Source organism: Myotis davidii, unplaced genomic scaffold (assembly GCF_000327345.1).
Source record: "Myotis davidii unplaced genomic scaffold, ASM32734v1 scaffold1126, whole genome shotgun sequence".
Lineage (NCBI taxonomy): Eukaryota > Metazoa > Chordata > Mammalia > Chiroptera > Vespertilionidae > Myotis > Myotis davidii.
The window spans coordinates 54578-68716 of NW_006296800.1; the positions used below are offsets into that span (position 1 = coordinate 54578).

General features: G+C 42.0%; 2 protein-coding genes across 3 annotated transcripts in view; both read left to right on the forward strand.

Moving 5' to 3' along the window:
- The first annotated feature begins 53 nt into the window (after positions 1 to 53).
- On the forward strand, positions 54 to 1109 carry WBP5 (WW domain binding protein 5). Its single transcript, XM_006772504.2, has one exon. It carries the CDS (start codon positions 298 to 300, stop codon positions 610 to 612), a length of 315 nt encoding a protein of 104 aa, XP_006772567.1. The 5' UTR covers positions 54 to 297; the 3' UTR covers positions 613 to 1109.
- A 12703-nt stretch (positions 1110 to 13812) lies between these two features.
- The window catches only part of NGFRAP1 (nerve growth factor receptor (TNFRSF16) associated protein 1), a 1524-nt gene continuing 1197 nt past the window's right edge, over positions 13813 to 14139 (forward strand). The window contains exon 1 of one of the 2 annotated variants that reach the window (XM_006772508.2): positions 13813 to 14134. In XM_006772508.2, the coding sequence (XP_006772571.1) occupies positions 13920 to 14134 (215 nt within the window). In that variant the 5' untranslated portion in view covers positions 13813 to 13919. The remainder of the gene's footprint in view (positions 14135 to 14139) is intronic. The other variant, XM_006772506.2, reaches the window with a different exon arrangement.

A 14139-nucleotide genomic window follows, 5' to 3' on the forward strand; every position in this document is an offset into this window, starting at 1 on the left:
CCTTGAAAATGGCTGGAAGGAGGGACGAAAGGGAGGAGAAGCAATGTAAAGAGGAGGTGAGAGGGGCCGTCTTAGGGTAGCCGTCATTGCTGAATGAGTCTCTGGGTGGAAGATATTTGATGATGGCTCAGAAACAAACAGAAAGAAAATGCTGAGATCTCTGTCCAGAGCACGGGTCCAGAGCCTTTGACTTACCATCTCCTTCTTGCTTCCTAGAAGTAATTTTATTCGAAGAGGAATAAGCAGAAAAAAACAAAGGAAGAGAAAAAGGAAAGGAAGGAAGAGGACAGAAACAAGATGAAACCCTGTCAAAAAATTGAAGGAAAACCAGAAAATGAGAGTGAACCGAAGCTTGAGGAAGAGCCAAAGTCTGAGGAAAAGCCAGAGGAGGAGGAAGAGCCAGAGGAGGAGGAAAAAACAGAAGGAACTTTTAGAGAAAGGCTGATTCAGTCTCTCCAGGAATTTAAAGAAGATATACACAACAGGCATTTAAGCAAGGATGATATGTTTAGAGAAGTGAATGAATTAGATGAGATAAGGAGAGTAAGAAACAAACTTATAGTGATGCGTTGGAAGGTTAATCGAAACCATCCTTACCCTTATTTAATGTAGCTTACCTTGATTTTTATTTTTTCTGATATTAACATTGCCATATAGCTTTCTTGTGATTTACATTTTCCTGATAAACCTTTGTCCATTTTTCTACTTTTAAGTTGTTGCTATTAGTAGTTTTAGATGAATCTCTTGTTTCTGCATCTCATTGTTTATCATATTTTGAACCAATCTCCAAGTTTCTGCATTTTAATAAGAGAGAGAGCTTGACTCGTTTATACAAAAGGGTTTTCTGACAGGATACAAAATGAAAAAATGTTAGTAAGGAATATGTGAATATCATATTTTTAAAAGGGAAGCATACATTTGTATATACATATATACACAGAAAAAACATGTGAGGGATGAAAGACAAAAAGATCACTAAGTGGTAGGATTATGAGTGATTTTTAAAGTTCTGCTTATTTGTATTTTCCCTTATTCCTAGAATATCCATGTATTGTTAAAATAATAAAAGTTTAAAAAAACAATAAAAATTTTATAACAAAAAAAGAGGTCACCAACAGCACTTATCAGTTTATTTCTAAATGCATTGGGACACTTGATATTTGTTGACAGAATTTTAGAAGCAAATGTAGATGAACTCCAAATTACCACCAGAGTTTTATATCTTTTCTTATCTATAAAATAGAGATAATAATGATCTCTAAGGGATCTTGTGAAGACCAGATAACGTAATGACTGAGATATATCTGACAATTATTTTTTCCCCATCTGTCCATGCAGGATCCCAACTCCCAAGAGATTTGTTTTAGCGGTTTGGGAGGGTAGAGAAAGTAGTTTTCACCTGCGCTTAAGAACAAATCCAGGCCAACTGTTAGGTGGACACCACTTTATCTTCCTCTCCTGCTATACCTGCCCAAATGCCCACCCGCCACCTTGATACTACCATATACATTGGATATTCCTGCCCCTTCATCCAGGTTCTGTACCTTTCAGGCCCCTACTGCTGCTGATATTTTGGAATTCTCAAATAGTGAAGCCCAACACATTTCTTCAGAACCCCCAGTAGGCTGAATTCCCAGACTGACCTCTACAGAAATGGGGAGAATGCCCTTCTCAATTTAGACATGCAGGGCCATTTGGGCCATGATATAGATATCCTGGCAAATGGGGTTTTAATCACAGGCCCCCTCTTCCCCATAAGACTCTGACATGATGGGTCTGTTTGAGGGTTGGACCAGAAGATAAGTCTGAATAACAGATGTTGCATGTTAGTCAGAGCTTCTCTGAGTCTAACAATTCTGGTTTTGTCTTCTGGACTCTTATTTCCTTAATGTGAGTGAGCTCTTCCAGGAGATTGGTGGCAGGCCCGCTTCACCAGTTCAACAGATACCCTTTCGCATGTATAAAGTGTAAAGAGATGTTCAAGTCAGATTTGGGGATATTCCCATCCTTACCTGGAAACATGAAAGTGCTATATAAGAAGGTGTATCTATGCAGCTAAATCTGCATATGTATATATGTGTCTACGGCTCACAGTTGTGCCAGTTTTATTTTATCTTTCCTCTGTGATGCTTTCTTTGGGGGAGGGAGGCATTCATGTCTCCAGACTGTTCCATAAGCTTGCAACAGCCTGATGGATGCTGGTTGGGCTGGATTCCAGATGACGATCCAGGGGCTCACTGTGGCAGTTTTACAGACAGGATGAATCCATCCCCCTGGTGCTCTGAGGATGTAGAACTCACCCCAACCACACTCATCTCCAGGTTGTCTGGCTTTGGCTTCTCTGCTCCAACCTGCGGCAGGCACCAGACCCTCCTAGGCTGATGGCCAGGCAGTCCTGGACATACTTAGCTGGAGCATGACTGTCCCCATTGCAGGTCAGAGCACTAGACTTCCTCCCCCCCTTTTTTTTTCTTCACGGAGAGCTTGTGAGAACTTTTTATAGGGAAGGAGATAAGACCTCAATATTCATTAACTAAAAACTTTGGTTGTGATAGTCTGTCCAATTCTGATATAATCAGCTAACTTGGGGTTAAAGTAGAGGACCTGGTGGTAGTTGGAGATGATTTTAGATAATATACAAATACTAGAGGCCCGGTGCACAAAAATTTGTGCACTGTCGGGGAAGGAGTGTCCCTCAGCCCCACTTGTGCCCTCTCATAGTCTGGGACCCCTTGGGAGATAACGACCTGCTGGCTTAGGCCTGCTCCTGGGTGGCAGAGGGCAGGCCCAATCCCTAGGTGCAGCCCCTGGTCGGGCTCAGAGCAGGGCTGATTGGGGAGTTGTGGCACCAACCCCTGTCATGCACAGAGCAGGCGGGATCGGGAGGTTGCGGTGCCACCCCAAGTCACACTCAGGGTAGGGCCGGTTGGGGGGTTGGGGCACCACCCCCTGTCACACTCAAGGCAGGGTCGATGGGGAGGTTGGGGTGCTGCCCCCTGTCACACACAGAGCAGGGCCAATCAGGGGGTTGGGGAGCTCCCCCCTATCAGGCACAAGCAGGGCTGATCAGGGGGTTGGGGCACCTTCCCCTTTCACGAACAGAGCAGGGTGTATAGGGAGGTTGTGGCCCCGCCCCCTGTCACACACAGAGCCGCAGGGCAATCAGGGGGTTTGGGCGCTGCCCCCTGTCACACTGCTCCAGGGGCCAGGAGGCCTCGTGGCTCCGCTGATCCCCTTGCTGGGAGGCCTCGCGGCTCCGCTTGACACCGGGGCAGTGAGGCCTCGCTGCTCAGCTGATCCCAGTGCTGGGAGGCCTCGCAGCTCTGCTGATCCTGGTGCTGGGAGGCATATTAGCCTTTTACTATATAGGATAGAGGCCTGGTGCACAGTGGGGGCTGGCTGGTTTGCCCTGAAGGGTGTCCCGGATCAGGGTGGGGGTCCCACTTGGGTGCCTGGCCAGCCTGGATGAGGGGATGATGGCGGTTTGCAGCTGGTCACACCCCCTTCAGGGTGGGGGTCCCCACTGGGGTTCCTGGCCAGCCTGGATGAGGGGATGATGGCTGTTTTCAGTCTGGCGGGCAACTGAATCTCCTAACCTCTCCTTTTTTTCTTTTTTTTTATTCTGGGACTTATTTACCTTCTATGGCTGTCACTGGAACTGAGAGCCGGCTTTACCTCTGAGACCTCGGCTGCTCATCTGGGTTTGTTTGGATTCTATAATTGAAACACTGTTTCAGCTCCACTTTTGAAGCCGGCCGGCTGAAAGCAGGTTTCTGGGGTTTGTTTCGGTTCTATAATTGCAACATTGTTTCTTAGACTGCAAGCTCAGAGGCCAACAGTGGCAGGCGGGGGCCGGCTGGCTGAAAGCATGGGGTTTGTTTAGGTTCTATAATTGCAACATTGTTTCTTAGACTGCAAGCTCAGAGGCCAACAGGGGCAGGTGGGGAACCTGGGCTTCCTCCGTCACTGGAGCAAGCAAGCCTCCTGTTAGTTTCAGCTGCCTGGCTGCCGGCCGCCATCTTGGTTGGCAGTTAATTTGCATATCTTGCTGATTAGCCAATGGGAAGGGTAGCGAAGTTATGGTTAATTACCATGTTTCTCTTTTATTAGATAGGATTTTAAATTGTAATATCCTTGTATTATTTGAATGTGTATTAATAAACACTGTCTAAGGCAAATGATGATAGTAGTTTAAGATATAGTCTGGTATTGTAAATTTTCCCTTTTCAAAAAAGTATTCAAATTAAATGAGTCAATTTGAAGACAATAATGAAGTAGAACACAATATTAATAGCATATGGTATATAACGATATGGTAAAAATCATCCTGGTGGGAAACATTGCCTTAGCATAATTGACTTAGGGAAAATATCTGGAAATACCTGTCAAGAACTGTGCAATTTAAGATTTCACCCTACTTAAAAGTTAATAGGTTAACCTGCTAGTGGTTAATGGATACTGTCAGAAGATACTAGAATCCTGGGTCAGAGACAACGCACATTATTACAGCAAAAGTAGTAGCCAGAGTTTCCTACTGGTTTGTATCAGTTATCCATGATCCACAAGTCCCATGGGATGGCACAGGACTCATGATGGATGCCTCTACATTCAGTGCATTGTATTGCAGGGAAGAAACCCTGAATTTGGAGAAGTCACAGCTTTCTTAGTACGCAGAAGGAAGCCTGCTTCCTGCCCAGCAAAAGACATTGCTTGTTGCAAACACAACTCTGAGAAATGGCTTGCCTGTGAAGAGTGATCAGGCCTTACCTCTTGGTACACCCAATTAGAATGTGCAGGGATGCTCAGGACCCAAGGCAGATTGCCTCTCCCAATAATGGTTTTCTCTGTGCAATAAATCTTAATGTGAATGGCAAGCCTTTCCTAACATCACAAGTTTTGATTTCTAATTCCAAGTTAAATAAAGCAAGTAATTCATTATACTGTAGAGTGCAGATAGGGCATTTGTGACTCTTCCTAGGTTTTAATTAAATACATAGGCTTTTGAATGAATCCTAAATAACTGAATGAGGATGAAAATATCAAGTAAGAAACTAAAAGTAAATAGAGGCCCAGTGCATAAAATTCATGCACAGGAGTGGGGGGTCCCCTCAGCCTGCACCCTCTTCAATCCGGGACCCCTTGGGGGATGTCTTGCCCCTCACAGCCCCCCCTGCCAGCCTGGTTGCCCCACTCAGCCTGCTTGTTCAGTTGTATGGTTGTCCCTCACTAACCCCCTGCAGGCCTGGTCATAGGCAGCCATCTTATGAGGGTGTGGCAGCCAATTTGCATATTACCTCTTTATTATATAGGATAATGCTGCAATGAACATAGGGCTGCATATATGCTTTCAATTAGTATTTCAGGTTTCTTCCAGAAGTGGAATCGCTGGGTCATAAGGCAGTTCCATTCTTAATTTTTTGAGGAATCTCCATAATTTTCCACAGCGACTTCACCTATCTGCATTCCCACCAACAGTGCACAAGGGTTCCTTTTTCTCCACACCCTTGTCAACACTTGTTTGTTAAATTATTGATGATAGCCATTCTGACAGGTGTGACGGCTTTTTTTTAAAACAGCTTTCTTAAGATTTAATTAACATACCATATAATTCACCCACTGAAAGTATACAATGGTTTTTAGTATATTCACAGTTATGTGCAATTTGTTACTACAGTCAATTATAAAACATTTTTGAGTCAAAAAGAAACACCATACCTTTAGCTATGACTCTTCCCCCATGTCTCTATTGCTTCAGCCCTAAGCAAATACTAATCTACTTTGTCTATAAATTTCCCAATTGTGGATATTTCCTAAAAATGTGTTCATATGAAATGTGTTCTTTTGTGATTGGCTTCTTTCACTTAGCATGTTTTCAAGATTAATTCGTTATGTAGCATGTACTTCTTTTTATGGCTGTACAATATTCTATTGCATGTTTATGCCACATTTTGTTTATCTGTTAATCCATTTATGGATATTTGAGCTTTCCTCATCTTTTGCTTATTATGAATAGTGGTGCTAGGAACATTCATGTTCAACTTTTATGAGGACAAATGTTCTTTGTTTCTTTTTTCTTTTCCTTTTTTTTTTTACTTTTGGGGGTTAGGGGAGGACATATGTTCTTATTTCTCTTGGGTAGGTATCTAGGAATTGAGCTGGGTCATACAGTAACTCTATGATTAATCATTTCAGGACTTGCCATACTATTTTTCAAACTGACTGACAGTTTACATTCCCACTAGCAGTGTGTAAGAGTACTAGTTTCCCCATATCCTTGACAACATTTTTTTTGTCTGACTTTCTGATTCTAACCATTTTAGCAGAAGTGAAGGACTTTTTTAATTTAAATTTTATTTTATTTTTGCTTTTAACTTTTTATTTTTTATTTAAGTATAGTTGATATTAAATTGGTTGTGAAGAGATTCTGAAAGGGATTGCGCTGAATCTTTAGGTCAATTAGAGGAGCATTACCATTAACCGTATTAAGATTTTCAATTAATGAACATGGAATTTTTTCATTCAATTGCTATAATTCCATTTTTCTATAATTTTTTTCAAGAATGTTTTGTAGCTTTCAGAGTATACATTTTGTACTTCCTTTATTAAATTTATTTATAAGTATTTCATTCTTTTTGATATTATTATAAATAGAATTATTTTGTTAATCCTTTTCAGATTGTTCATTGCAAATGTATAGGAATATGATTTTAATCAATATTCCAAATTTATTTTTAACAAACACCAGTCAGAAGTTTAGGAAAGTGTGACATTTTTTCTAATATTTAAGTAGAAAATTTTAAATACAGTTAAATTTTACATTTTGAAAATGAGCAAAATGGTAGTGGAAAACACATGATAAGATATTGAGATATATTTTAAAGCAAAGGCAATTTAACAATGGTGAGGCTGTTGCAGAAACTAAACAGAACAAACAACCAACCAAAAATCCATGTTCGGTGAACCATAATCACAGTATCTGGGAGAGACCACAAATGTGTAAATAGAGACAGGAACCTGGCGAACTTCAGAAAACAAGCTTGACTCTCAAAGCTTTGGGCCATGGGCATGTGTGTGCCCTGCCACCAGCTCTGGGTTTGCCAAGTGATCCCCACAGAGCTTCTCAGTGAAGACCATTCATGCTAAGAAACCTGGACCCGAGGGCTTGGTCTTGTGTTCACTTAGAGGGACTCATCAGCTGTGTCTTCTCTGGCCTGGCAGAGTTCCCTGAGCAGAAAGAAGACACCCTTATTCTTGGCTGGAAGTGTAATTTATGACTCCCTGACCTGGGAGTCAGGAGGTAGGGAGCAGTCTAGGTTCAAATATGACAGACTCTTGCCTTTCTTATCAAATTTTTGTGCATTTTATTGAGGAATAGATAGTTTTCCACTTGATATATGCCCTTAAGACCATTCCCAAAGGGACCGAATGACCAGTTGACCAGTCACTATGACGCACACTGACCACTAGGGGGCAGACACTCAACACAAGAGCTGCCAAGGACAGCAACTTCGAGAGTGCCCTTTCACACTCCAGAACCCATAGGGGAATGTTGGACTGCCAGTTTCGGCCCGATCCCTGCAGGCCAGGCAAAGGGACCCCACTGCCAGGGGGACCCAGCTCACTCCGCAGATACCGTTCAAGCCCAGGTGCCACCCCAGGTGCAGCTGGCTGGGGAGGGACTGCGGGAGGCTGGCTCCAGGGTGTGTCCAGCCCATCTTGCCCAGTCCTGCCCCGCCAGCCACCTTCTAATTAATTTCCTTTCAATGTGCATGAATCTGTGCACCAGGCCTCTAGTATATATATAATTTTCACTAGTTTCACTGGAGATCAGGTCCACAAAGCTCCTCACAATATCATGACGTCCTAGACATTACTTTTTCCTGGAATACATCACTGATACCTGAATTAAGTCCTCTTACTCAGTGCTCCAACTCCCACTTCAGTACTTACCACACTCACCTTCTGGTTTCCTTCCATTAAACCATGAGTGCCATAGGAGTATGAAGGCTGTACCTGCCTTGATCTCTTTTATACCTCCAGGGCCTTGCCTAGCACACAGTAGATGCTCAATAAAGTATGGTGAACTGAAAATATATTTCTTATATTTTTAAGTGGAAAAAGCTATGTCTTGGGAATCAGAACTCCTAAATATGGTACTGAGATTGAGATGTGGAAAGGGAAGGCAAGGCCTACCACAGAAAAATGGCTCAAACAATAAAAGGACAAAAAAATGAGTGAAATGTAGATTTGGGGACTTATTAATAAATGAAACTGAGTAGAGGTTAAGAGCATAGACTTAGGAAGTAGACTAAATGGGTTTGAATTCCTACTCTACCACTTCCTATTTGTTGCTTAACCTCACTGTCCTGAATTTCTCTTATGTATAAAATGAGGGATAATCTTAGCATCTAACTCAGAGTATTTGGGGTATGATAAAATGCAATAATGAATATATACATATATATATATATTTTTCCAATGATGCCTGTCACATATCAGTATTTATATAAATGCTGTTTTATTTTCAACACTATGTATGTTTAAGAAACTAAAATAAGTCTGTACATGCTGTTTCATAACCCAAATTTAAAAGAAAAATAATGATTTATTTTCCTTCTTGCAAAAGGAATACATTTTCCTTAGCCAATTTAGAAGATAGAAGTAGTCACCACCTAAGGAACAGCATCAGAAATGCATCTTTAATCTCAAAGATGAAGACAAGTAAATGAGGGTGGATGAGGGAGGAATGGGGGCACCAAGTCCCCAGGTATAGGTTTCTAAGTGTAAAATGTGGCACAAGATACTGTCATACTATGGTTGCCTGAGTCTCAGATTTGTGGTGGGAAATATAGCCACTGATTAAGGAATGGAGTAGGAGTGTAATGGGAGGAGGAGGAAGAGAAGAGGATTGTTGTGCCCAGATTTCAAGGTTCCCAAAAAGCCCACCAGGGAGCCAGCGAGTCCGATGCAAAAGCAGAGTCCTTCATTTCGAACTAGTTCGGCTCCCTAACCACACTCACCGATGCAACGTAAGCCCCAGTGGCCGAGAGAGAGCAAGGCCTGATGGGATTGTGGGTTTTATAGTAAGGGCACGGGAGGGGACTATGGGCCCTGCCGATTGGCCAGGCATGATTTGGGTCTTGTTACACAGGATGTGGTCATCTCTATGGCACGCACGTCCCTTGATTGTCATTGGTTAGTTCAAAGAAATCCCGGGCGTGGCCAGCAGGGGCCTGGGCTTCCGGGAAGAAGGCACTCTCCTGAGCACATGGAGGACCCAGGGCAAGATGGAGGGCGCAGTCCTAGCCCCCTGCCCCCCCTAGGGCGAGCTGAGCCCGGTCTCCAGGGGCCAGTCCGGTTGCCAGGGGTCCAGCAGATCGACCAGTTCCAGCCCAGACAAGAAGTCCATGTCCTCCAGGCCTCGCGACGGCTCGCCCTTTCAAGGATGTGTGTGTATGTGTGTGTGTGAGAGAATTTACTCATCTGTACTGCCAACACATAGAAATAATCAGTGTTACTAGTCTTTCAAAATAATTTATTGCTTATTCTCATACCTACCTTAATTTTTGCAGAATATTTGAAAAAACGTAAAATATTATAAATCAGAAGTTTTATGATTTTGGCCTATCACCATCTCTACAAGAGCCAAAAGTAATTATAAATAAAATGTTAGTGTACTTACTTTGATTTGACATATAATGTGTGTAAACCTACAAGGTAAGTATAGATAGATGGATGAATAGATAGATAGATAGATAGATAGATAGATAGATAGATAGATAGATAGATATGGTCTTGGTTCACACAATTATGGATGCTAGGAAATTTTACAATGTGCTGTCTGCAAGCTGGAGAGCCAGGAAAGTCAGTGGCATAGTTCAAAGACCTGAGAGCTGAGAGCTGATGTGTAGATGCCAGTTTGAACTAGAAGTCCTGAAAACCATGAATGCCAAGGGCAGGAGATCAATGTCCCAGCTCACACAGTCTAGCAGAGAACAAATTCAATCTTCCTCTGCCTTTCTGTTCTATTCAAGCCCTCAACGCATTGGATGATGCCCAGCCACACTGGGGAGTGCCATCTGCTTTACTCAGTTCACCAATTCAAATGCTAGGTTCTTCCAGAAACACCCTCGCAGACACACTCAGAAATGTTTAACCGGATATATGGGCATCCTATGGCCTACTGGGCACATAAAATTAATCATCACATCCTCCTTTCCTATATTTACTCAGATGGTTTGAGATTTTGGAAAAGGGGGATAAAAAGGCTCTCTTTAACCTGACTACATAGGGTAAGATTGCTATCCCCATGTGATTAATCATCACTGTGGCTCAAGTTTGATTTCTATAGAGCTTGCGGATAAGGAATCACACTCAAGCAGCTCCCTTAGATTTTTGTGGCATCTTGGAAGACTGAGCCATATCTTGCATGTGGCTCCTAGTTGATTCTCACACAACATTCCTGTGATGTCATAGATTTCTTTGCCTTACTATGTAACTGTTTCTGGTAAGTCTATAGCTCAATAACTCCCTTCTCCCCAGCAACAACTCCAGAGCCTGTAGATATGGTAGGATTTATTTTTCACACCTCCAGAATTGGGAACTTTGGTAGGGAGTTCATTCTAGCCCTTTCTCCGCCAGGCCACACTACTACATAATCTCGGTAAAAATGTTCTTTCTACGCTCCTATAGCATCTATGTATCTCAAAACCCCAGTGATGAAGCAGATATCTAGCAGAGGAATAAAAAGTAAATTGTGCCACCTTGTAGATATCCCTAAACTTTATGTATAATTCTTTTATGATCCCACTCCATTGGCTTTGGGAATCAAGGGTTAACTATCTGTCATATTTATAAGAAATAAGGAGAGGGGATAAATTCTTCTTACAAACACTGTACTTCCTCAAATATAAGCCCACTCTTCCTTCCCAATACTACATCGCCCTTCTATTATTTCAAGGTAAGAGCGATCAAACCAGTTTACCCTCTTTTTGTCCTTAGGGCACATGAGTCCCAAACTGAAACTCTTGTATCCTAACTTAGTCTTGGAAATTTTTCAAATTTTGTTCTTAACATGTTGTTATCTTTCTCCAACTCCTCAGAAAACTTTAAGGGACAAGAAAATATCTCAATCAATACCTCATAACATTTTAGTAAATGTAGCATTTCCAGGACAATTTTTACTTATCTTTAAAACATCACTTCATTACAACCAACTTCCTACATAGCATAACATCTAATGTGGAACAATATACAAATGTATATTTTCATCCAAGAAAATGTGGTGGTTTCAAACAAGACTTTTTCCATATGGGTCAAAAAGACAATAGCAAAACATTTAGCCACTGAAAGAAATAAAACTCCAATTGCTAGACTTCCAATTGGGAACTTTGAAAGTCAATGGTTATGTCACAGTGGTTTCTCTACTTGAAGAGGTTTCTTTCTGGGTAATTCTTAATTTTCATAAATGCTTTTGTGTCTTGCTCTAAACACAGTTTCTTGAATGAAGAACAATTCTGTTGTGGATGCATTCAGTCAACAAATATTCACTAATCATCCACTTGGTACAAGGAACCTAGTCACTGGTTATGCAAAGTAGAAAAAAAAGATGTGTTGGGTCCTCATGGATTTTAAAGACAAGTTGATCTAGCTAAGGAAAGAATTCAACTATGCCTACTCTTCAAATTTTGTTAGAAATCATCTAATAATGGTACAAAATGTGTAAACTTTTATTGGCAATTCATTAGGCTCTGTGGTAAGTACTTGATAAATGTGATTTACTTCTTCTAACAACGCGTTTTACAAAGGAAGCACACACCTTGATAAGTAATTGACCCAAAGGTACACATCAAGTTAGTAGCAGCCAGGACTTTTATCCAGACAGCTCATGTTTCTAATCAGCATCCTTTCAGCCAATATTACTAATAGAGCTATTTGTATGGAGTACTCTGTGAGACAGAACCCAGAAATCACTAGCATCCCTTTAAAAGATAATTATTAGATGTGGTTTTGTAATTTGAGCTTTTGGGACTACGTGCTAATATATCTATTGGAAACACCAAGGAGGAATATATCTGCCAAGAAGGACTCCTTGTGGTAAACTGGACCTAAACTCATAATTAGAGTCTAACAGTCATTGTTTACAGAGTCTCTCAAGCAAAATACGTATCAGGGAAAGCTGCAGACTGAGTTGTCGAGCCTCCTGTATCGTGTTACTTCTGGCTAAGACAACCCTATAAAGGAGCTCCTGCAATCATATTTTGACCAATGGCCCACCCAATCAGAGTTATGCAGTCATATCTTCATTTGCATATTTACCAACCAATCAGAACACCTTCATAATGACAAACCAGGAAGCACAATTCTGACCAATCAGAACAATGCTATTTGAACCAATCAAATTGTGCAAATTTGAATCCCTCATTTCCATAAAAATGGAACGATCAGGGATCAGGGCATTCACTATTTACTTATAAGTAGACCTCCTCTTTTTCTTGGGGGAGCATACTTTTGGTTTCCACCTAAGGCTGCATTAGCCATTTTTGCAAACTGTTCACCTGAATGAAGTCTATCCATTTACCACAGCCCAGATTGGGGATTCATGTTGGCATTGGATTGGTGGCAGTGACCTTCTATTGACACCATACGTCCCTAAAAGCATGTGTGTGTGTGTGTGTGTGTGTGTGTGTGTGTGTGTGTGTGTGTAAAACTTTATATATCTCCAAACTATATATGCACTAGACACATACTCTTCCTTTATTCAATGTCCCAGCTAGTTTAGCAGGATAGGAGATTACGTAGGAGTTTGGAGCCAAACCTAGCCTTTTTCTGGCCTCTCTTGCCTCAGTGCATACAACTCTTTTGGTTGCTTTATCACAAATAATACCTCCTAATTATTTTTTTATAATAGTACCACTTTTCTAAAGACATCTCTATTTTCTAACTGTGATAATTTTTTTTAGTTATTTCAAGTTGGAGAAAGGAACATTTACATTCAAGGTGAGTTTCATTCTCAAGTTTAGTTACTTCACTTACGTCCTGCTTATTTTTAATTTTTGAAACATTCACATCAAAAGGCTTTGAAACTTACTTCTGTATATTAGGTACTTAACCTCTGAGATCATTCTAAAGAGATATCTGTAGGGGTGGTTTGGAAGGTTTGGAAAGAACTCTGTAAAAAACATCACACAAATTTACATAAAATGGCGAAGGTCTGACAACTGGACTTCTCCCTGAAGATTTACTTCACAGATAATTTTGAAAACACCAACTGTGTTCAGAAAGGTGCGGCCCTCTTGCAAAACGAAACTTTGAAACAAGCTAGTATGTTTCAAAAGTGATTTGATGTTGTATGGAGCCAGAGAAAATATTTTCTGTGTGGTACAGGTGAACATAATCAAACAATGAGGCTTTTTCGTTCTGTGGAATGAAGCATTTCTTTAAAAATGAAACCTCATAATTTTTGTTTTGAGGCATGTTCACTTTAAAAAAAAGAAAAGAAAACTAAGAGATTATTGGGAAGGCTATATATACAACCCACTCTAACTCTTTGCCTAGGTTTCTGACAAGTCCCTTGCCCCCTCCCTACCCTAGTCCTCATTCTAAATTTCCTAGAAGGGTATAAATGCAGGGGACAAGGTGGAAAATGGTGGCTGTGCTTGTGCAGGGAGTGCGTATGTGTGTGTGAGGTGGTGGCCAGCGGGAAGAGGACAGAAAGCAGAAAACGCCAAAACCAAGGCCTGGGGCGGGAGTGGGAGTGGGTGGAGGGTGTTGCAGAACCGCCTAGGTAAACAGAGAAGGGCAAATTCCAACCCCAGGAACGTGATGCCACTTGTGGGCCCTCAGATTGGATAGGACAGAGATGAGTGAGAGGGTGGTGCCTGCTGGGCCCCCGAGCACAAACCGCAGGAGGGGGCTGAATGTACGAGTGCATGAGCCGGGGGAGGGGACGCGCGCTCCTGCAGCACTGGCCTCGGGAGTTGGGGGGCGAGCTCCTTGGTGACGCGAGGCCCTCACGTGACCGGGAGCTGCAGAGGGACGCAGCCTTCGGTGCAGTCGTCACTCCCTTCTGGGTACCAGCGCCCCGCTGTACTGCGCGCGGCGGGCTGGCACCGGCCCAGGGCAAGCGGAGCAGGTAAG